Here is a 25,303-nt window from a genome sequence, read left to right on the forward strand (position 1 = left end):
ACCGTTATTTTTTTTTTCTTTGAAATTTAGTTCAAGAAGCATTGATTGTGTACCCATTAAGTACAAGTGCTATGTTAGGACCTGAGGCTTAAAAGCAAGTAAGAAATAATCCTAGAATAACTCTTAGCAAAAGTCACCTCATGGTTCCATCAGAGGGCAAACAGCAAGTACTGACTTTCCTGATCCAGGGAAAGAAACGGTTTCCAGTTCTCACAAGTATCAGAATAGGGCTGCATGGGAAACTGTCCTCGGGTCCCTAGTTCCTCATCATCTCAGACAGTTCTTGTTTCTTAAAGAAACAGGAGATTTGTAACCCTTTCCCTGTCTGCCCCACCACTACTAAATTCTCCCTAGATCTTGAGGAGGCAATATAACATAATGGTTCTAAGTATGTAGTCTGGAGTCAGACCTAAGTCCGTGTCCCACGTTCCTGTGTAAGCAAGGCACTTAGAGCAGTGCCATGCAACAGGGCTTCCTGCAGCGAGGGACATATTCCGTATCTGCGTCGTCCAACATGGTAGCCACTTGGTACAGGAGTTCTTTTTTCTTTTTTTAAACATTTTTTTAATTGAGTTATAGTCATTTTACAATGTTGTGTCAAACTCCAGTGTAGAGCACAATTTTTCAGTTACACAATCTCATGGAGTTCTTAAACAACATCGTAAGACAATGCATTGGAAATATAAGTTCCAAACAAGTAATATATCATCACACAGTTAATCATACTGACACTAAGTCTATTGGACTTCAGGAAGCGTTGCCCTTTTGGAAGATATTTTATCACTTAAACAAGCAGCAGTAAGTTTCTCTAGAACGGAGGCCATGCCATGTTCCTCTTTGGGTTCCTGGTGCTTAGACAATCCTGACACACAACAGATGTTTAATAACTACTTTGTGAACTCAACAGAATAAAGCAGAGGTGGTGGGGCCCTCTTGCACCAGACAGAGGTAAACCCAAGTGAATCCCAAGCATGGTTTTCCTAATTTCCAGTGTAGCATCAGGGCTCTGGACTAGGTCTTGGTTTTGCTGTCTTCTAGTTGTATGACCATTGGGAAATGCCCTGACTTCTTTGAACTCTGGGACTGCCATTGGTTAAAAAAACAAAACAAAACAAAAAACCCTGCCAACCTCACAGACATGACGGAATGACGCTAGCCGGCCAGACCACGTGTGGGGAATGTCAGAGCCTTTCCCTCCTCTCTCGTGGTGGCATCTGTACCTGTCACCCAATGTCATTCTCCACAGCAGTGAAGACGCACAACCATTGGTGACTTCTTCCTTGCCTAAAATTCAGTCACTCTGAATTTCTTCTGAACTTGTCATTTAAAAGGCAAATATTCCTTAAAAAAATTTTTTTCCCGGTCATCTCCATTTTTCACACCTGAAGGTATCTACATGAGCTTCTCCCTGGCAACGCAGCACCCAGGGGATACAAACTGTGCTTCAGGGGTGGGTGCTTATGAATGCCGATGCTGTATTACAGGCACCGCACAGGGAAGGCAACGTTTGTGGGGGTGAGTTGGTGGGGAAAAAAGGAATTGTGCTTTGAATTTGTTAAAATATATGTATATATGTGTATGTATGTGTGTGTATACACACACACACACACACACACACGTACACAGTCACACAGCTGAAAGCTTTATCCCGAGTCATTCCTGTTAACAGCCTAAGAGAACAACAGGGCTCTAGCAGGCACTTAGGTACAAACTTGGTTTCAAAATGCACAGGTTTTAAATACTGTACAGGGTTGTGTGTAGGGTTTTTTTAATAGGATGTCTATTGTTAAGAGCGCTCAAAGCTTTTGAGACAAAAAGCTCAGTTTACAGTCTTTGGGGTTATTTTTGCTTTGAGGCATCTCACGAAACCAGATACAATATTGTGATTGGACACCTGGGAGACCAGGTCTAGGAACGTGGCCTCGTAACTGAGGATGCGCTGCGACGTGCTGAGGCGTATCGGCCTATTTGGTATTTATATAAAACTTCTCCTCTGCAAAGATCAAAGCGTTATTTCATCACCCCTCACACAGGGAGGTTAAGTGGTTTGCCAACAGTCACACTGAGAGCTGAGAGTGGGGCCTGGACATCGGGCCCGCAGTCCTCAGGGCCTTCTGCCCGAGGACACGGAGACAGCAGCCTCCCATCTGCATCACTGCTCTACAGTGAGGCACCTGCCCCTTCTTTTTCCCACTGAAATAAAAGATGCCTCCTCTTGATAAATGGGGCAGGCTAACCGTGGCCCTGGGAAGATCAAAGAAGAAAGTGGGCCTCTGACCAGGCCTGGTAATTGGACCAAACATGGGATGAGACAGCACAGAGCCAGGCCATCTAACAGGCACACCCAGTCCTTGGGCTTCTGGCAAAGCAGGGCCAACAAATTAAAGTAAGAAAGTGTCACTCTCAACCATCTTATACAAAACTGGTAATTAGAAAACCAAGAAAGAAGCAATTCAACTTCAGCACACATACAAGTTTTAAGTTTTCCTGTTTAGCGTTACCGTTACCTATAGAAGAGTGGATGATCGCACAGACGCTGGCACAGCTCCCTGAGTTCAAATCCTGACTCCCCCACTTACCAGCTGTGTGACCTTGAGCAACTAACTTAACCTTTCTGTGCCTCAATGTCCTCACCCACAAATCCAGAATAATAATAGTAACTCACAACTCTGAGGGTTGTTACGAGTATTAAGAGAATTCATCCACATACGACACTTAAAGTAGTACCCGGCACGTAAAAGCTGAAATACACAATTGCTATTAATAGGTAAAAAAATAAAAGTAGTATTGCTTCTGCTATTGTTATTGTTGTTGAAATTACCTATGTTGCAGACGGAAGGGATGAAAATACTCTCAGGTCTTAGAGCCTCTAACGTCTGAACTGACCCTGGGTGTCAAACCCAATTTTCTCAGGGAGAAGATGGCTGCTAAGCTTGGAGTGTGAATTCCGGGTTAAAGCTCAGGAAGGGGAGGCCAGATGGGACCGGCTTTCTGAGAACATGCCATTTTCTGAGAATCGCCAGTACGATGCTGCTCTGCTGTCCGGAACAGCAAAAATGATGGCAGCCCTGTGGAGGAAGCCAGCTGGCCAGGCAGGAAGCTTGGCACCACGCTTGGCAGAGATCAGGGTGATCTGTGGGAAAGAGCAATTTTAAGCTACACAAGAGCTCATAGGAATGAGGTTCAACTCTCTAAAGTTCTGGCTTATCTCCCCCGCTCTGCAGTAAGACCCTGCTCAGACTTGACTTCAGCAAAGCCTGATGACTGTCAGGGCTTACTTACATCAGACAAATTTCCAGACCCAGAATCTCTCAGATGGCAGCAAGAAGGGAAAGTTGGGAAAGAAATGGCCTATCTTCCGTCTCATTACAGATCGAGAGAAAGGCATCTGTTCGAGAGAGGGGGCAGCCAACTTTTCTTATAAATTTAAAAGCCTGTGTCTTCACCTGCTGATATGGATTACTTAACAAATGAGGATGAATGTCGGAGCCACAAGAAAAGGAAATAAATGTCATCGCCAGTTTTTGAGAGGGTTCTGTCCTAACAAGCAAAGGTTAAGCATAAAATTCAGTTACTTAGCTTCAAAACATGAAAAATAACATCAGAAATAATTCACTTTGATTTTTCTTGTAAAATTGAATCACAGCAGCAACTCTAAGGAAAAAATCACCTGACTGCAAAAACCTTTTTTAAACTTTAAAACAGTTATATTTTAAAAGAACATTAATTGCCCTTAAACTGTTCAATTGTGACAAGAAAGATTTTCCTTCATGCAAATGCATTCAGTTGTATTATGGCAATAAATGCTGCAAGATGAGTCAGTGGTGCCATGAATTATTTCCTAATGGTGAAAGTTTGCTCTTTGGTTTGAGAAGCGACACAGCAGGAAAGAGCAGAAGACAGATCCACAACCATACGTGCTGAATCATCAACCATCCCAATGCAGCCCTGAATCTGGAACTCCCTGACGGATTAAGCTTATACTATGTTGCACCAAGGACATTTTTGTTACTAGCATTATCAAGCGTAACATCGGAAAAATAAAATAGAAGGAATATTTTTAAACATTCTCATTAAAACATTTTTCAAAAGGGATTTCTGGTGCACAACTGCACTATTACTTTGGCGACAGCTCTTCTGGAAAGACAGATACTGCACTGGCTTGACGTCCAAGAAATGATGTTGAAGGCTGTATGTTTATACTGAAAATTCCTGGTTGTGTCTCCCTGAGCAACGCACAGTGGGTAAGAGGGTTGTGCTACAGATAAGTATTTCAACACTGCCCCGGGTAATGTTTTATGTTCCAAAGGTACAGAACCATGAGGGGTCTGGCCACCTCTGCTCTCCATCCAGAAATCTAGCTGGGGCGGGGTGGGGGGGGGGTGGCAGCCTGTTCTGGAGAGAACAAGACTGGATTATAATACCTTAGAAAATAGGTTTTCCTGGCCTTACCCTCCTTCATTTCCAAGACTTCAGTCAGTGCACACAGCTTCTGAAGAAAAAGCATGCGATTTGGCCCCAGGAGAATCTGGTTTTATTAAACTGTATTTCTTGTTAAAGAGCTCTGCCTTTCTAAGCTACCACTGGCCTTCGGGACTGCAGATAAAATGGAAAATCGTATACACAGGTACACGCGCACATGCAAATTCAGTTAGCAAGTATTCAGCATGCACCTTGCACAAAACACACTCAACAGGTCTGTCGGAACTACGAAGAATAGAGACAACAGATCCCCTAGAAGGAAATGCCCAGAGAAGAAAAGCCAAACCAACTAAAGCAAAACTAGGGGGAGTGGGATAAATATGAGAAATACGACAGCTGAAAATCCAAAGCACCCTCGGAAAACCGGAAGGCTGACGTCAGAGATCAGACCAGGCCAATCGAGTCTAGAGCGTGAGGGAGAGATCGCTCCCTCCAACTCGCTTATCTTCCCAGTGTGCCAAGGCTTTCTTTCCAAAACTGGATCTCCACCACGCCTCTGCAGCAAGAATCTTCTAGCGACAAATCCAGAGATGTTCCTGCGTCTCTGATCTACTCTCCTCCCTCGGGGAGGAGGACCCACTCACTTCAGGACAGTCTGCAGGGACCTCCACCTGTACTTCCCAAGCTCGTGGTGTATCTTTGTCTCTTTTTTTAATTGAAGTATACTCATCATGATGTATCTTCTTAACGTCACATTTAGTAGCTCAGGTATAACTTAGAACACATCACAGACTGACATTGCTTTTAAGAGAGGGCAGTGGGCTTTCCTGCCTTTAGAGTGAGACAATATTCGGGGTTTATTACCCAAAGCGGGGGGGAAATGTTTTTTTAGCCCCATGTGAAGTGCACTTGGGTCTCTCTCTTTTTCTTTCCGTGCCTTACTCTCTCCCTCTCTTTCTCTCATTTTAATAAGGAGGAGGTGCGGACAACTTTCACATTTCCTTTCCCTCCTCTCTTTCAGGTCCACAGTGAACAATCTTTTTTTTTTTTTTAAATGATCTTCATCCCCAAAGCAAAACAGATGAACAGAATAGGTTGCCCCTCCTGGGTGTGACGTGAAGAGAAGACTATTCTGGTCCAACTGACCCGTCCTCAGAGTTTTAGCTCGTGTCTGAAAATTCCACCATTAATGGTTAATGATTTTGCCTGAAGACATTGAATATATAAAAATTCTTTATTATAAAGAAGTTGTGGAAGGAGAGTATAGCTCAAGCGGTAGAGTGCATGCTTAGCATGCACGAGGTCCTGGGTTCAATTCCCATTACCTCCATTAAAAATAAAAAAAATAAATAAACCTAATTAACCTCCCAAAAAAATTCTTAAAATTTTTTTTTAATTAAAAAAAGAAGTTGTGGAATGTATATACAATGGAATACTACTCAGCCATAAAAAAGAATAAAATAATGCCACTTGCAGCAACATGGATGGACATAGAAACTGTCAGACTAAACTAAGTAAGCCAGAAAGAGAAAGAAAAATACCAATGATGTCATTCACATGTGGAATCTTTAAAAAATGACACAAATGGACTTATTTTCAAAACAGAAACAGACTCACAGACATAGAAAACAAGCATATGGTTACCAATAGGGGAAAGGGGATGGATAAGTTGGGAGTTCAAGGTTTGCAGACACACACTACTGTATATGAAATAGATAAACAAGTTTGTACTGTAGAGCACAGGGAACTATATTCAGTATCTTGTAGTAACCTACAATGAAAAAGAAGATGAAAAGGAATATTTCCACATATATGTAGGACCGAAACATTATGCTGTATACCAGAAATTGACATAAAATTATAAACCAATGATACTTCAATAAAAAAGCTAATAAAAATTAAAATGCCTCTTCTATGGAGGGGTGTCCAGTATCAGTTCCTGAAATCGGAGTAAAGCTGTGGGAGGGAGTGGAGGGCACTCACCAGTACAGGGCTGCAGCCCTGCAGGAGGAGAGGCTAACACCACACGGCGGGTAGCCAGGACTTGCCCTGTGCTCCCTCACTCCCCCGACCTCAGACTGAGGCTGGGGCTCTAAGTACGTCTCAAACCTGGCACCTCCCAGAGGCAGCGGCGTTCATGGCTTCAGCCCACTTTGGACTCAGTTTTCACTTTCTAAGCCAGGTTTGGAGATCCACTCCAACCTCAGTCTGGATATTCCTGTTCCTGTTTTCCCTTTGCCAGCTGGCCTTGAGTTAATCACAGTCCTATGAAGGAGACTGACACATGAACAAATAATTACCACACAGTGTCCTAAGTGCTAAAATAGAAGTAAGGCAAAGTGCTACAGCAACATCTAGCTCGGCCTGGACTGGACTTTAATCCTGAGACTTAAAATGATTTCACAAGACTCAGTCCGGGCCAAATGAACCACCCGTGCAGAAGGATGAAGGCCTGAAGCAGCAGGCTCATGGGGATGGTGACAAGTCCAGTGTGGCTTCAGCAGAAGGCTTTGGACGGGCAGGGAGGCAGAATCCATGATTTGATGAAATCAGACTTTTTCCCAATAGGAAGGAGGGAACCAATAGAAGCTAAACAGGGGAACACTACACTGGTTCAGAAAGGAAGCCAAGTCTACAGGTTGCTTCTAAAAGGAAGGGGTACAATAATTGGCAGACAGAGCAGCAATGTTAACGTGACCTGTCGTTTCATCTTCTCAAACAGTGGCTCTCACTGGGGGAGATGGCGCCCCCTGGGGACACTTGGCAACATCTGGTGACATCTTTGGTTATCACATCTGGCAGGGGTTGGAGCGTCCTCTTGACATCTAGCGGGTAGAGGCCAGGGCTGTTGCTAAACATCTCACAATACACAGGAGAGCCTCCCACAAGAAAGAATTATCTGACTCAAAATATCAATAGTGCAAGTATGAGAAACCCTGTTCTAAAAGATGAGGTGGTCAGAGGGTGCAGGAGCCACACCAGCCTTCTCAGAGAGTAAAGAGGAGAGCAGGAGAGGGTGGGGCCTCTCATATTGTTTTTCTGCCACCATCCACGTACAGGGCGATGCTCACACACCCACGTAATTTGGAGCATTGCTTCTTTCCCTCTCATTCCACAGAGTTACAGGGATGCTATTATTGGAATAACCTTGGGTTTGACCCACTGATTTTTTTAAAGGAAATCATTTGCAAACTTCAATACTCGATTAGCGACAAAGTTGCTTGCAATCACAGCTGATCGAAGTATGTAGCTATGGGGCAAGGAAGAGCAGCATGGCTACCTGGGGCAGCGCTTGGGCAGAGGGAGACAGAGCAGGAATATGGCCTCACTTAGAGCAGAATCAGTGACCTTTCAATCCAGGTAGAAACACACAGAAAAGCAACTCTTTCCACCAGGAAAATCAGGAGTCACTGATTCTCCAGGAATTCCCCTACTGTCCTCCAGGCCAGAAAACTCCCCAGGAAACCAATCCAATTTTCCTTTTAAATTCAAGTCCCATCACCTGGCCAGTTTACAGAAGCCAGAGTTTTAAAACATAAAATGTAAAAACAAGTCAGGTTTAAAACCCAGCACGTATTGCGAGCTGTGAGAGCAAAATATGTTCTACCCAAACGGAAAAGGACAATCAAATTCTTTTTTCAGATAATGTATTTTTGCTGCTTTCACTCTCATTTCTACCTGAGTCTTCAGGGCTCACCTTTGTCTCATTAGCCCTGCCTCCCCGACAAAAAACAGTTCAGCAATTGGAGGTGGTTATGTAGAAGCAGAGGACAAGTACCAAACACAGGAGCCCGCGCGAACTTCACAAATTGGAGAAGCTGCCCTCTGGTTGGTTCTCAATTGAGGAAATGGAATTGCATTTCAAAGACAATGCCTGTGAAAGTGCTCAGGAGGGAAACAGCACCCCTAGTCTAATGTTTCATAGCTTCAAACTACAGCGTGTGGCTGGGAAGGGACTTAGGACTTTGCAATACATAAGCAGTAAAAGGATCTTTATAAAAAATTGTCTCTGCACAGTGTATTCTGGAACGATACGGTGGACACTGGTAGCAGTGGTGGCCCCTGAGGAAGATGTAGTAGGTGCTGAGGGAACAGAAGAGGCTGGAAAAGTATGCCCTTCTGTAATCTCTGGATGCTGCATCATGTACTTCTATTACCAACTCATAAAAGCACAACAATAATCTAAAAAACAAATGAATGATGTAAAACCCACCCAAAAAAGAGCCTAGAAAAACAACCCCAAGTTAGCAAACCCCAAGTTTCCTGGGAAACTCGCTCTGACGTAGCTTCCTCTTGTCTGTATTGTCAGAGGAGACACAGGAGAAGAAAACACTCAAATCTATAGCAGGAACTGTAGTTCACTCCTGACCTCTCAGCCCTTATTTCTTTCCACCAAGGGCTTCTCCCTCGGGAGGTCCCATCCATGGGCACCTCCAAGACAAGACGCTCCCAACCCAAATCCTCTTTTCTCCCTCTCTCCTTCCCTCTTCCCTCCAAGCCTAGTCTCCCTCCAGTGTTTTCAATTATTATTAAAAAAAGCTACCCACTTAGGCCCCTCAGTCTAAAAACCTTAGCATTGCCTCAGAGACCCTCTGGTCTCCCTACCTCTGTGATAGTCACCAAATATTGTTAATTCCACCTTGGTGATGTTTTTGCACAGAGGTGACCTCTTGTCCTATCCCGCTAACCTTTTCCAGTTCAATGCCTTATAAACCACACTCCTTCACTGGAATGGGAGCCCTCGCTGGCTTTCTAGCTAGTTCATTCTTCACGCTTCCCCAGCCCCCACCCCATCATCTTTGTTTCAGACACAATTACCCGATCATGCTTAAGCACCTTGGGTACCTCCCTGCTGCCTGCACAATTACGCCCAAATGTCCTGTTTTGACAAAAAACTATTTACACTGTGGACAGAAGAATCATTTCACCCCTAACATACCTGTGCTCTGGCCACTCTCATGTAACAAGCCTTGCTCATTTATGCCTCTTTCATGCCTTCCACATCTTTACTCCGGTTATTTTTTTTTTTTTTTTACTTCTTTGACTTGAAAGCTTTTCCTTCCCTCCCCACCTTGATTTATCCCCCCCCAAAAAAAAATTCCTATCCACTCTTCTAGACCCCCACTCATTTTATACACTCTCTGAAAAGCCTTTGGGGACTGCTCCCTCCCTTGCCCCCTAACCCTCTGTACACACCCCCACGACAGCCCTAACCATGCTCTTTCATAATTATTTATGTTCCTATCTCCCCTGCCAGGATGTGAATGGCTTTATATATATATATAAAAAAAAGACAGCTGCTATATTTTATTCATCTCTGAATCCACTGCACCTCCCTGCTAGCATTGCACATAAATGTTTGCTGAATGAATTGGCTGAAAGTACTTTGGTAAAAATGTAACACATTATCCCCCAAATTTTATAGACCTCTGTGGCTAAAATCTCATTTCTGTGCCCTCTCTCTCTCTGCATACCTGTTGGCACGCTAGCGCAGGTCTCAGGGGGGCCAGTTACTCAAAGGGAACTAACAAAGTGCCTGCTATTTGTAAATAGGGTCATTTGTACACTCTCTGTGCCAGATTTAGAGACTGCCTTTCTCTCTCTGACAACGCTCCTCTGAGCACTCACTCCACTTTAAGAAGCATTTCTTTTCCAAATGTCTGGAGTCCTATAAGTAACCTTTGTTTACCCTGAAAACACTCTCCGGGAAGCTGAAAGGAGTGAAAAACAATGCAGTGACCCTGCAGGGACCTACCTGGTCCATGAGCCTCATGTCCTCGTGGGAAGAGGAGGGGGCTTCAGGGACTCAGCTCTAATCCCTGCCCACTTCCACTGCCAGCAGCTGCTTTAACTGCCTGAACCTCCACGGGCTCTCTGCTCCCCAGTGAGGACCTTGGCAGCCCATTACTCACAAGACTATCCAGGCAAAACAGCATCCTAAGCGCAGGGATAACCTCAGTGGAGTTTAGGGTTCCTGGGCCCAATTTACTTTCAAGTAAAGTGAGCTCTGACCGCTTCCCAGGGTGGTGGTCCCTGCCCAGCCCCCGTTTCCAGTGTGGGTACTCACGGTTCCGGGGTGTAGAGGGGGTCCGAGCCATGGCGGACGTACTGAGTGCAGTGGAACACTCTGTAGGCCAGTCCTGCCAGGAAGTCTCGCGGACTCAGGTATCCAGCCACCGGCCTCACTGTAAAGCCAGACCTTTCTAAAGAGGCAACAGAAAGAGCCAGCTAAATATTAACCCAATAGGACTTGACGGCCCAAGCAGGGCTTCCTGTTATGTAAAAGGATGTCCTCGAGGCAAAGTAACCAAGGTCCTAAAACTCTTGACAATTGAATGAAATATGCTGTTAACAGCTATCACGTCTGTGGCTTCTGATGACGAATATACAGTCACGAATGATGGTTTCCAGGGGAACAAGACACATTCATTAAAATGGAAAGAAAGGTGAAAAAAATTTTAAGGATTTAAATTCAGAAGCCAAATTAGGCTAGGAAAGCTCAAATATGCAGAAGATTGTAATCCAAAGTGATGCTAATTACATTTTTGGCGGTGAGCTTGCTGTAGTATGCACAGAAGTAGAAATACAGATTGTACACACGGAACTTGTATAATGTTCTAAACTAATGTTGCATCAATAAAAAAATAAATTATAAAGAAGATGTCAGATGCAAAAGACCACATATTTTGTGATTCTGTGTACATGAAATGTTCAGATAAGGAAAATCTACACACAGAAAGATTGGTGGTTTCCCAGGGTTAGGGGTGGGAGCAAGGGTTGATTATAAAGAGGCCAAAAAAAAAAAAAAACTTTCTGCAGTGATGGAAATGTCATAAAACTGGATTTTGGTGATGGTTACACAACTCTATACATTTGCTAGTATCACTCAATTGTACAATTGCAGTGGGTAAATTTTATATTATGTAAACTATACCTAAAAATATAGATAAATAAATAAAATGATGCCTACCACATATTACAGAATCAGTTCACACTAAAGCTTTCTATTGTCAATACCATCCAATCCTTCATCTCATTTTGTTGTTTTCTGTGATACTATGAAAACAATTATATTAATTACCGCAATTTGAAGAGGTACACTAAAGCAATACATTTTCTATTGGTTTGTGGAAAGAGGAAAAAACAAAATAAGCAGAATGCAATAAAATCTATGGAATCCCCCTGTAGTGCTAACCCCGTTAAGGGCTGCCTACGAAGGCCCAGAAAATTTACAACAGGAGGGTTTTTCTTCTCTCTGACACCAGCATCGTAAAGGCTCCCATCCTGAAAACCTCAGCTCATTAGGGGAGCACCTCAGAATGGTTAGAAATGATTTTTAAAGACAAAAACCAATTGAACATATAAAACAAGTCCATCCTGGGATTTTTGGTACCTGGATGGAAATAGCCCTCTTCTCAGGCCTCCTCAGACCTGTCATTCTAACAGTCCCTGGCACACGATTTATACTTAAAAATAGGGATTTGATTGACTGACTCCCCCAGAGGGAAGTCACCAGCGTTCAACATGATCCATGATTATTTCTTCATCCAGTCCCTAACTTTTAACAAAGCAAATAAAAAGTCATCTCTGAGGTCATTCCATACCTAGGTGGCCCAGCAGAGTCGTTCCTGCATCAGAAAAAAGCTGCTCGAAGTTGGGCTTGCCAATATCCTTTGGGGTTCGCCGTATAAAACAGCCCATCAGAGAGACCTCACCAAGGCCTCGGCCGGGCAAACAGCCGGGTCTGTCTCTCCTCTGCTTCCTGCAGGAGCCCAGGTAACTGATGGTGCACTGCGCCTCTGCTTAAGTCAAAGGGAGTTCTTCCTTATTTGGAAAAAGAGCAATTACTGCCCCGTGTGTCCTGGGAAGGCCCGTGAGGATGTTGGCTAGAAAGAGACAGCCCGTGGGAAGCTTACCTTTCAGAAAAGCCGAGACGTCTTCCAGCTGGGGCACGTTGTCTTCCCTGTAGCCACAGAATTTAGTCAGCAGAGGGAAGTTTTTCAAATACTCCCGGCAAGCGTGAGTGGGGTAGAGTTTGGAGAGCTCGCGGAATACAACGCCCCAAGTTTTCGTTTCTTCCTCCGTGTACTCCACCCTGGGGATGGGCTGACCACTAGGCAGGCGGGAGAGAAGAGAAATGAATGAACCTAGCTTTGGGTCGCTGAGTTGAGTGTTTCCTCATCTTCATACCTATGCAAATCAGATTCCTGGAAAGTGGGACGCCTGAGTGTCCAAAAGGATGATCCCACTAAGTATTACTTCTTACGGTAAATGCTAACCTTCTAGTTTTGCATGTGTGTCGCTTTAAACTTTTGTGTAAATGATATAAGTTACAGCTTCACATAGCCTTACGGACATTGGACAAGATTTATGTTCTGAAGATGAGATCAGTAACAAGTGGAGAGTTCGGAGTTGGACGGAATTGGTTTAGATACAAAGTTGTGCTCTGAGAACCTTTTCTGCAATCAACAATCAACAGTAATAAATGGATGTTGTCTCTTGAAAATAAAATAGGCTGTGGGTCCCTCTTTGTCCCTTGTGGGGAACTCACCCTAATCGCCAAATGGAATTTTCAAATTATTTGTTCGGTGAGCAAAATGTCTGGACAATGCTGGAAGACTATGCTAAATTTAAAAGTGAGAATTTTGCAAACTGCAAAACAGGAGCACTTAATGCAAATCATGCTGAGAGGTGCACACATTAAGCCCTCCAAGTTTAGGAGAGAGGTCAGCGAACTTTTTCTCTAAAAGGCCAAAACGTTAATATTTTAGGCTCATGCATCACATGGTCTCTATCGAAACAGCTCACTTCTGTCACTGGATCTTGGAAACGGCCACAGACAATATGTAAATGCATGAGTGTAGCTACATTCTAATAAAGTTTGGATTGCAAAAACAGGCCATGGGCCCACAGGCAGCAGAGAGCTGGCACCTGGTTTAGACTATTGAGCGGTGACCCTAGACTGGGGTAATCAGGGAGACCTTCCTGGAGGAGGCACAACTTCAGCTGAGCCTTGCTGGCCAGGTAGAATCTGCAGGTCCTCTGACAGAAAGAAAGGTGAGTTTAAAAATATACATGTATGATTGAAATATTATGCTGTACACCAGAAATTGACACATTGTATTATACTTCAAATTATACTTCAAACAAACAAACAAACAATTTTTTAAAAACGCTTTTAACAGCAGCCAGGAACCACGAGCAGGAACCAGAGCCCCTGATACCACGTGGGGCCAGCAGAAAGTGCAAAACAAGCACACGTGCTTTTGCAAGCTATCGCTTGAGGAACCAGAATCCGTACTTAGACTCTGATTAAGATACGTATTCTGAAAATGAAATTGGGGTTTCAGAAAACTTCTCATGACATGCTCGGCAGTTACATGTAGCACTGCCCCACTGCCCGCCCTGGCCACTCACAAGTTCTGCCCCTGCAGTCAGCAAAGGCACGCGACCCACGAAAGCCCGATACATACACAGAAAGCTGGTGCTCTGCCCTGCAATCTACATAATCCATCCTTCACCTCAGCGAGCCCAGGAGCTGGTGCACAGGCAGCAGCTGCCCCTCGGGCGGTGGCAGCTACAGAAGTGGGGGCTTTCAGAAATGCCCCCCAGGGAGTAAAAGCAGGCTAAGACAGTAACAAGAGCAGGCTCACAAGCAGATCCCCACCCTCTAACCCTCTGCTTACTTCCATGTGCTCTTACCAGAATGCTTTCTGGTTAAGCTTCAGGTCCAAATGTGGTTCCTACTACCCCAAATTATTTGTAGTTTTTTTTAATTAATTGTAGTACATAAAGGATAAGGAAATAACATACACTGAATAAATAAAACCCCAGAAATTAACATTTGTTTTCTCTAAGTACCAAGACTAGGGCTTATGATAAACCAAATTAGAACAAGATTAGCCTTGTTTAAATTTGACTGTTGATAACAAATAAAAAATTACAACCCTTTCAAATATTTGCTGAGTAGATCAAGAGTGCTAAGACTTAGCATATTTGATTAATTTGGGAGAAAGCTGAAAATGGGAAGATTAAAAATAGAAAGGATGCAAGGAAATAAAAACATACACAGTCTGCCTCTGTTTCCAGAAAATTCAACGAAATCAAATTGAGTTGATGAAGCCAATAAAGCTAATAAGGGCTGAGCTCCGTCAGAAGGTAGAAAGCAATGAGGCTGAAACAATAAATGAAATATTGAGAAGCCATTTGAAAAGAATCGTTAGGTCAAACTTTTCTGTTCGATATCAATCTGCAAACGTGCAGCATTTGAAAGAGGAGCCAAACGTAGCCAGCAGGAAGCAACAGAAAAAAGACAAGCATGCGTTCAGGTGGGAAAAAGATTTACACAAATCTTCCTCCACTTACAGTGGGCTTACCTCCCGGTAAACCTACCGTCAGTTGAAAATGCCTTTAATACACCTAACCTCCCGAACATCATGGCTTAGCCTAGCCTACCTTAAATGTGCTCGGCACACTCACAGTTGGTCAAAAATCATCTAAAACAAAGTCTATTCTGTAATAATGTTGAGTACCGCATATAATTTATGGACTGCTGTACTGAAAGTGAAAAACAGAACGGCTGTATGCCTATACAAATGATCACAGGTCCATTGGTCGTCCCTGGCAAGCAGGTGGCTGGCTGGGAGCTGCGGCTTCCTGCCCCTGCGCGGTGTCATGAGAGAAAATGAGACGGCCTATCACACACTAGCTTGAAAAAAAAGATTAGAGTTCAAAGTGCGGTTTCTACGGAATGCATTTCACTTTCACACCATCAGGAAGTCGAATCATCGTTAAGTTGAGGACCATCCATACCTACCTGTTACTTAATAATGAATCTCCAGCATCACAAATGGTCATGTGTGGGCTCATTTGTCCCCACTTGTCTGTCCTGCCTGAACAGCCCGCTAGCCTGCTCTGTGAGTTAACGGCCAGTGCGGTGCACTGGGGCTCCCTGAACACGTTAAGTCTGACTCCGATCACATCCGAAGATTTCTCACCCTGCTCTGACCCCCATAACCTGGGTAACCATTTAAGGTAAAAATGCAGTTGATTTTTTTAAAAGGCTATAAAGGCTAGTTTTATCCATTTAATTTCTATTAAAAATATCCCAAATACAGAAAAAATAAGGCATTTCCCATTTTTCTATGTAGTTAATACAGGTATATAGTAATCGCTCATCTCTGAGAACTTACTGGGTGCCAGAAACTTTTTTAAAGTTAAGTATTTTTATACAACTTAACCCATTTGATTCTCACAACAACTCCAGGTGGTAGATCCCCATTTTACAGGCGAGGACATTAGGCTCAAGGAAATTAAGCTATTTGCCTAAAATCATGGTGCCATGCTTGAAACCCAGTCAGTCTGGCTCAAGACTGGCTATAGTCTTAATGATTAATATACACCAATGAAGTAGAAAATTTCTTCCAGACACCAGCTTCATTTCACAAACCAAATTAAAGGAAGGCTTGTAGGTGTGTGTACTTACACATAGAAAATCTCATATACAATCATGGAATCATGATACTAGCATGTATTTGTAGACCACATAAAGTGCTTTTCATATTTGTTCACTCATTTAACCTTCTCAGGAAGACTGGGAGGCAGTGCGTGGGGCACCAGCAGTACAGGGGCACCCACTTATTTTTTTTGAAATGTGGCATTTGGAAAAACTGGAAAAATTAAAACGCAGTCACGGGAAAAATTGAAAGGTGTTGCCCTCCGCTGTGCTTATAATGGGTTATGGGCTTTTTGCGAACGGTGTACAGAAGAATGCAGAGGGCTGTCCTGATCCTTTTAGGGCCCAGGACATACACCCGCATATCTTTACATGTCCATCTAAGGGTACGTGTCATAACATGGATGTAACAGGCAGCATATCCCAGCATCCTAAAACTCTGCTCTGGCCCACAGCTGACGTCATGTAAGTACTCTGCACCCTAGAGAAAGCTCCCAGCAGCTGCAGCCAGCATCTCCCTGCAGGGCTTGCCAGGAGGCAGCAGAAATGGCTCTACCACCAACAGACTCGTCTAGTGCCACCCTTCCCACCCTACCCCCAAACCTCACCCACAGTCTAAAGGGGAGTCAGATGTGCAGGGTTGGGGGGAGGCCGGTGTTTGAGGGGAAGGGAAGGTTCTTCCTCCTTCCCTAAAGGAGGGGGGTGGCTAGAGCCACAAGAATCATTCATAAGGACTGCAGACGCCTGTGAGAAGTAGGGTCTGGCATCACCATTCCCACCTGGACACTTGCTGAGCAGCAGGACCACCTGCCTCCCTGGCGCTGCCACCACAGTGGAGCAGTAGAGCTGTGGTCCCTGGGAAAGCGTCCAGGAGCCCAGGAGTATGGCGTGCTATGGGGGACCCAGGGGACCCTTGACAGGTGTCCTCTGGAACTTGAGGTTCATGAGAACATGGAGCCTGATGCCCAGTGAAATCTAGAAATTTCCAGGGGACATGATATGGTGTGCCAGGTAGGAAGATGGAGAAGCCCCACCCTGTCCAGTTCTGATTAGTATTCAGGAGACAGAAGAACAGTCCAGGGGCTCCTATCGCCCCTGATGAGGAAGCACTAAAGGGCAGGTGCGTGAGGGTTGCCCATAGCCTGATGTGCCCCACCTGGAGGAGAGGATGATGCTGTGAGCACTGACAAGGCCGTGGAAAGGCAGGAAGCATATCTGCAGGGGTGAAGGTGGAGGAAATGGTCCTTCCTGGAGAAAACTACACATAACAGTATGCAGAGAATATTCCAACAGAGACCACCCCATCAGAAAGGTGAGAGTGGCCTGAGGCCAGCCCACCCCAGACATTCTAACAGTCCTGTAAAAAGCCCTCAGCCTCCTGCCTGCCTCCCCTCAGCCCCCAACTCCAGAGAAGCGCGGTCCTACAAGAGAGAAGGAAAGATTTCTCAGAACCAGAGCACTTGTGGGCACGCATGCACACGCACACACACACACACACTCTCACACTCTCTCTCCAAAGAACTGAGGAGGAGGGAGAATACACTTTGAATCAAGTTTGAGATTAATCTTTTTTTTAAATGAGCAAGACTAGGTCTTAAATACCCCAATTGAAAATGACATGAAATTAGATGTTGCTAAGGAACTCGCTTCCCCGCAGGAAAGTAGGATTCAACAGAATACAGTTGAGAGCAGGGAGTGGGGGAAATAAGACCATTTTACGTTGGTATAAACCCCAACAAGAGGAGACTCCTCGACAAACTAATTACAAGTGAATATTGTAATTAGGTCTCCAGGGAGTCCCCTCCACATATGTGGAATTCTTTGGGATTCCAGAATTCTTAACAACCACCAAAATTGGCATTCACAGATTCCTAACTCACTGGAGAAAAACAGATGCAACTTTCAGTAGTTTCTCCTCATTGCAGATTCTGCCCTCTTGCCAAAGAAGGGCAAACAAAGAGTTTATAAACATGATAGGGAAACATCGCTCAGCGACGAACAGAACAGGGAAAGGACTAAAACGTTCACCGCCGGGATTTAGCTGGACCCTAGGAAAAGCTTCCTGGTGCAAAACGTCACTCAGAAATAACTAGGAACTTTCTTCAGAAATACTGAAGGCTGTAAGGTTAAATCCCATTCTTCCTAGAGGCAGTGCGATGATTCTGAAAAACCTGCCTATTCTCTGCAGAGAGGAGAGAGGAGAAAGTGCATAGACAGAGCTAACTAGGGGCAGGTTCAGACAGAGTTATTCTGTCTACTTTCTGAGCTTGTTAGAGCAAGGCTCTTTTGGGGGGAAGAGAGGGAAGGTAATTAGGTTTATTTGTTTATATTTTTTAATGGAGGTACTGGGGATTGAACCCAGGACCTCATGCATGCTAAGCAAACACTCTACCACTGAGCTATACCCTCCCCACCAGAGCAACATTGTTTAACACATTCTTACACTGAAATCCGGGGACGTGTACCCCGCTGAGGTTGAAATTATAGGAGTTCTCTCTATAGCCAGATGAATAAGCACTAACGCATTTGTTTTATTTAACTATTTGATCTTCTCCTCCAGCAGGTCCAACAGCAAGCTCCTTTTCTTATACATTTTTTTTAATTTGAGGAATTGGAAAACATTTGATTATCCTGGTCCATGCTGGCTACCTCCTGGAGTCCTCGCTGCTAGAAATCCTCAGGTGAGACGCAGTTTCTCTGCCTGTGTTATCTTTACAGGAACTCCAGTGTTGGGAAGTAATTCCCCTGCTCAGTGGAGGAGGATGTGAGGATCTGCAATTGATGGGATTTACATCAGGATGGCAAGACTGGCTGAAACACAATCCAGACTGTGTTCTTTGAAAACAGCTGGATTTCCTCTGTGGCAAGGACTAAGCAGAGCAGAAGGGAAATGGAGAACTGGTTAACGGGACTGGTGAATCTGATAGAAACAGGAATGAAATCATTTTCCATTTTATTTCATTACATGTTCCTCGGGGCAGGAAATACCTCACTTATTCAAGAGCTATTTTTCTCCCTGGAATAAACTCTCTGCCTCATCTTTTCTCTCCTTCCCTACCCTAGGCATTTTTCTCTTGATTGACGTTGCCACCTAAGGGTATAGAAGGGAAATGAGAAGAGGTGGTATGTAAAAAATCCATCAACTTTGCAACTCATTAGCAATCAGTGGCTCCTGTATGGGTTTGGACAAAGACTTCAGAGAAAAATTACTCTGGAACATGAAGGCAGGAAGTCTCTGTTCCTCCCCAAGTTATGACATGTGTACTGCACTCTTCCATGGGCATACCCTGGATTCTACATCACTTCCAGGGAGCCATCTGTCTGCAATTTTTCCTCCCCTCATCCAAGAAAGCACAGAAGAATATGAAAAAGTGAGACTGACATCATTCTAACATTATTCTAAGAATAATCTTGATTTTTACCTAATGTAATTTTAAAACATTCATCATTCACAAATACTATTAATTATCACCCAATGTTTATGATATGCCTGACACCTGAGATCACACATCAATGTGTAGAAATTTCTATCAGTACAGGCTGACTCCCACCCACAGCCAGTGACCTCGGACTACGCTGGTTGGTACCACCTCCATGAAGGGTATCACCTGCAGCCAAGTGTCCCCAGAGTAGAGCTATATAGTTAATAAATGTTCCACAAGAAGTGGAGTCTTTGACTCTGGGGAAAATACTGCTACCAGCCAGGAAAAAAAAACAGCCTTAGTAAAGTGGATGAATTGCATTAAAGTTTAACCCGAAAGCAAATGCCATTTTTATCTACTGATTTTTAAGAGTCCACGAGAAAAGTCTAAGGCACTCGAATTTGATAAAACCACACTTTAGAATTCAGACCATAAAGGACACTCAATAACTTTGTGATAAAATACTATCGGTAATACACAGGGGAAAAAAGAAAAATATCCAAAAATATGACTGCTAAATCTATCTCCCCATCACAATGTACACGCCTTGAAGACAGGGATTTTTGTTTGCTTTGTTCATTTTTATATCCCTGCCACCCAGAAGGAAGCCTGGAACATATAGGCGTTCAATAAATAATGTTCGTTGAATAAGTAAATCAACCAATTGTACCAAAGCAAGCCCCACATCTAAAGCTTGAGAAAAAGTCAAATCGTTTGTCAGAGAGTCTGGCAGATGGGTATTTGTCTTAACCTCGTCCCTGCCTCGTGTATTTTTATTGTTATGGAAAACAAAACTCCGAAGATTGGGAGATGTTAATAAGTTTTCTGGTAACTTCCAATTATCCCTAGGTACTGCTTACTATTCATGTAGGGTTTTTTTTTTTTCCTAATTTTCTCAGCTCACGTTTCCCAGGCACTGTCACCCATCACATTTGTAGCCAAAATTCTCATCAGGAAAGAGAGCAACGGATACAAACCCAAAGGGACAGAAAGACCAAACAGCTAAGCACAGAGATGTTTCCTTGACTGGACATCTTAATGAATGAAGCTTCAACGATCTTTTTGAAGCCCCAGGCACAATGATGAAATGCTATTTTTCAAAAAGGAAACTCAAAACTCAGCCCAATGACTTAACAACCAAGTCTTGAGTTGTGTACCAAGATTTGAAACCATGCAAGTCATCTGACATTAAGTGGCTGAACGAGGAGCTCGTTTGATGAGAAGACCGGGTGGCCTGGGACCACTGAACTGCACCAGAGAGAAAACTGCGAAGGCCCCAGCTCATTTTCAGCTAGTCCCCTAGGCCAGGCAGGTAAAGAGCATCCGTGATCACATATTTTATTTGCTTTTGCAAATGAGTTTCGCGCACATGAATTTTCGTAAATGAGTCTATGGGCCCTAAGGAACTTTCAGATACGGTAGCAAACATAAAAACGTTAGCTTGTTTCGCTCACATGGTTGATGCTGGTGCTGCCTTTATAAGAGACATAATGAAAATAAACCACTGCACCTAGGGAGCCTGAGGGAGAGGGAAGATTTGACTCCTGGAAATGATTTGTTTTTATTTGTCTTGTGCACCCCAGGATAGGGCCTCCCACCATTTCCCCACATCGCAGAAAGCCCTCATCGCCTTCTAGAGGAGTGATTTCCTTCTGCCAAAACGACCATGAAATTAAGTATCAGCAATAGCAACAGCGGGTCCGACCTCCGCTGACACGTGCCTGCTTGACACACACCCGGAAGGGGGACTCAGAGAACGCGATCCAGACAGGAGCTGAAAGTCAACGGCAGCCAGTGATCTCAGGCCACTGGGATGAAGAGACCGAGGCCAGGCTCTCCCTGGACTCCAAGTTCAATCCCATATATCTTACATCTTGACCAACAGGGACCAAATGTTGCTGAGTGCTGTGCTCTGACCTCTCTCAGTAGCAGGTGATTTGGAATGCACTTACCCTGCAGTTCATGGCTCTAATGATGGTGTCCATCCATCCATCCATCCATCCATTTAACTGTGACCATAAAAACAATAGAATAGCACACGAGATGGATCGTGTCACATAAAGCTACCTTCTATGGTGACTGAGGACTCTGAGTACCCCCATTTCATGGTTGAGGAGACTGATGCTTATAGACAAACCAGTCTGTCCAAGATCAAACAGCCAGTAAGTGGCGTCGCGGGTGCTCAGATCCAGGAAGGCCAGCTCCGGAGACCCCACTCTTGATCAGCACACCTCCGAGCGAGGCACTGAGTCCCCAGCATGTAGCTTGCAATGACTTTGGTCTCCATTTCCTCATCGAAACTGAGGGAAGACAGACAACCGCCCAACACGGAGGATCAAACAAAATGTCAGCTGCCAATGACGGGGGGCCAAAGCCTGGCACCCAACACCTCCTCAGCGTGCCCGGTTCCCTTCCTCCAGGGGGACAGAAATGAATCCAATTTCATCACCTCCCTGCAGGGCCGGGAATGGGTCTGGAGATGAAAAACCGCCCTCTTTCGTAAATCCATTCACCTCTCCGACAGTACTTGTGGAAGTAATTTTAATCCTTCATGTTCGTGGAGAGTGACAATACTCGTACCTCATTCCCCGTGGAAAAGTTAGACTGCGGTGCAACTTCTGTCCTGGGCAGTGAGGGCTCCCGGCCAGCCTGTGCTAGTGTCTCCCACCGCTGTGGGAGCCGTGCTATAATCACACACCATCCTCCTGAGGCGTTGGTGCACATCTGAAAAACCCACCAAGCCCTGAAAATGAAACAGAGAAACCCTTGCTAAATCAGTTTTCCTTTCTTGTCTGTCTTTGAGAACTTCAGGCTCCCTTCCTCTGAGCCGTCGAGTCGAACTTCAGGTAGAGAGAAACATGCGGCATGAAGACGATTCGCCCATAAGGGTTGATGTCTTTTAAATACTTACAGGAACTACGCATTTCAAATATGCTGAGAAATCTGCACAGAGCAGAATCCGCTCTTCAAAAACCCATGTCCTTCACTTCTGTTGCTCTTGTTTTCAGCTTGTGGATGAGACCACCTATGTCAAATGGAAGCAGCTATGCAGGTTTAAAAAGAAAAGAAAAGAAAAGAAAAAGAAAAAAAAGTATGGCCTTTTGGGCAGAGAAAAATATTTAAATTCTACAAGAGAGGGGCTCTTGAAATCCCTAATGTGACCTTCCCCAGAAACTATTCAAGTCATCTGGGAAATGATCCCAGTACGACAAATATTTGGTTTTGTTCTACTTTTCAATTTACCGCTCCATTTCAAAGAAATTAAAGTATCAACAACTGGTGTTTACGCAGGAATCACAAAGTACCCAAACAGCCACATATATCTCAGTTCCATTCAAAACCTGAGAAAGCAAATCAATGGCGGATAATGGAACGGGATAAAATTAGCTCAGGCGGGGAGAAAACATATTTGCCTTCTCAGGTGCCTCTTCTCCAAAAGGCAGAGAAGGGGAAAAAAAAAAATCACAACAGAGCCCACAATTCATTAAGGTGACCATCTGCCAATGAAACTGATGAGGAAAATGTTACTAAGGATTAAAATTTGCAAACTCCTCCCCCAGTAAAGTTTTCTTCTCCCCTGTTAAGAAAGCATAATTTTTCCCTCTCATTCTTCCTCCCCCTTCTACTTGTGGTATTTCCAATTAAGATTCCCCTATCTAAAAACAGGTAATGTGGCACTCACGACTCCTGTTAGTAATGTATTCCTTTAAGCTGCATTCTGAAACCAAGTGGCCTCCATAAATCATGCCTCTTCTCGCATGAAATGAGAAATGCTACGGTCAAGTGAAATTTCTGGAAGGGTGGAGCCACCCGTTATTTTTCTGCAAGTTGCAGTAATTGCAAATCCCTCCTAGGAAAAACTCAGCACCAGTAATCCTCCAGCCCAGACATAAGCCAAATCGTCACAGCTACCTGTGAGCAGGGAAACCCCAGGAGGCACAGGATGGGGCATCCGGAGGGAAGAGGCAGGGCAGCAAACAGCGCCACCCTGTGTCTATCTGGAGCCTTTGTCTCTGATCATCCACCTCCTTTCTGTTCTTTGCAAGACTGTGGCCGACCCCTGCTGAGTCATCTAGTGAAAGGGAAAAAGCGAGGAGACCTCCTGAGAAGTGAGATGCTGGCTTCCAAGCCTAATATGGTTATTACAAGCAAATCCATTCCATAATTGTGGATCTATCTGGCATCTTAGAATGCAAGGCATATTATTGAATCTCAGCCCCAGAGGGTTTCATTTTGACAACACGTGGTATTTGGGGCTGTGGATGGGAGGAAGGAAGGTGGCTCAAAAATGCCCTTCTCTGCTTTGATGGGCAGAGGAACCTAGAATCATCACCACCCCATGCTGAATGAGAGAACTCTCTCATTCTCCCCCCCCCCCATGGCGCTGAGTAGAAATATTCACAAATTCACTCAAATTGAATGAGCCTGCTGGGCTGGGTGATTGCACTTTTCAAATCCGCTAGTCCCCATTTGGGGCTATTTTGTTTTAGAGTCTCTGTTTAGCTGTGTACTTACACTCTCGGAGCAAATGAATCACAAAGGGTGCAATTTTGTAAATCAAAAAATCAAGAAGTAAATAGGCTAGCAGCTAGAAAAAAGCAGAGAGGGACAAATCCCTGGTAATTGTTTTTCAGGCCTCAGCTCAGCTGTGTTTATTTCCAGCTGTTATATATCCCACGAGGGTCGGCCTTTGGGTGGGAGAAAAACACAGGCCTGAGAGAGCAGAGCAGAATCCACCACGCAGGGCAGGGACGGACAGATGTCCCGAGCGCCCTGGGAGGGACAGCAGTCTTGAAGTCAGACTGGGCTGGTTTGAGGCTTGGCTCCATAAAGTCTTAAGTGTATTAAGTACGTGCAAGAACTGTGTGCATTTCAGATATGCTGAGAATTCTGTAAAGAGAAGAACGACTTTTTAAAATGCCAAGTCCCTTCGTTCTTGTCACTGTTACTTTCAACTTGTGTGTGATGCCGCCTATGTCAGTGTAGGGCTACAGCCACTTCCAGACCAAAAAAAAAAAAAAGAAGAAGAAGAAAAAGAAGAGAAAGATGTGGCTTCCTGAGCAAAGAAAGACATGTAGATTCTTTAAGAGAGCCACACTTGACAGTGACCTTACTCAGAAACTATGCTGGTCATCTGGGAAGTAAACCTAGACTTCAGAGATTTGCTTTAACTCTACTCTTCAATTTACTGCCCAACTTCAGAGAAATTAGAGCATCAATAACTGGTACTTATTCAGTGAGAGTCTGTTGTGTCACCTTTAGTATGTTTCTTAATGTCTCTGAACCTCAGCTTCCTCAGCTTCAAAATGAGTACAGTGACGACTAATCTATTGTGAGGTTAATGAAAGAGCATAAGTGATGTGTTTAACATGGTGTCCAGCTCATGGCAGGAATTTAACGAAAAGAAGCTAAAACTGCCCGATCACGACAGCCGAGAGGTCCAGATTCTGTGAACATTTCTACCACCATCAGCCATTCAGGGATGAGTCCAGCAGAGCCCAGCCCCAGCCTGCCCTCTCTAACCTTACTGGAGACTCTCTGGCCAGGGAAGGCATTGGAGAAGGTCAGTTTTTCAGATTGAAGAAGCAAGCTGTGCACATGAGTTACATGAAACTGTAATCTACACACACATATACGTTTTTGAAAAGCTCCTTTAACCCAGTCCATTGTGGAACCTGGAATTCTTTAATTCAGTCACTCCTTAAGGTCCTATGTTCATTTTAAGTGAGCTTAACAGATGATTACCTGGAATCAAGGAACCATCAGGTACTTAACACAGGATAATACTAATTGTATCTAGCAGAGATTCAACACCAGTTAGTACCCACTGGTATCTGTAATGACTGATAACCCTCTGAACCATACGCGGCAGACATGGTGCCCGTTTTAAGACAAGGGCGCTGAGACCCAGAGAGGCTGGGTCAGTGCTCAAGGCCACAAAGCTTGTAAGTGGTGGAGCAGGAATTCAAGCCCAGTTCTGTCTCGCTCCAAAGCCTATACATCT

At 44.3% G+C, this 25,303-nt stretch overlaps 1 protein-coding gene across 1 annotated transcript in view; it reads right to left on the reverse strand.

The window, feature by feature from the left end:
• The window catches only part of TPH2 (tryptophan hydroxylase 2), an 83,027-nt gene that overhangs the window by 40,851 nt on the left and 16,873 nt on the right, over positions 1-25,303 (reverse strand). The window contains exons 6-7 of the mRNA XM_006197834.3: positions 12,339-12,535; positions 10,490-10,625 (exon numbers count right to left, since the gene is read on the reverse strand). Coding sequence (XP_006197896.1) covers positions 10,490-10,625; positions 12,339-12,535 — 333 coding nt within the window. The remainder of the gene's footprint in view (positions 1-10,489; positions 10,626-12,338; positions 12,536-25,303) is intronic.

Source organism: Vicugna pacos, chromosome 12 (genome assembly GCF_048564905.1).
Source record: "Vicugna pacos chromosome 12, VicPac4, whole genome shotgun sequence".
Taxonomy (NCBI): Eukaryota; Metazoa; Chordata; class Mammalia; order Artiodactyla; family Camelidae; genus Vicugna; species Vicugna pacos.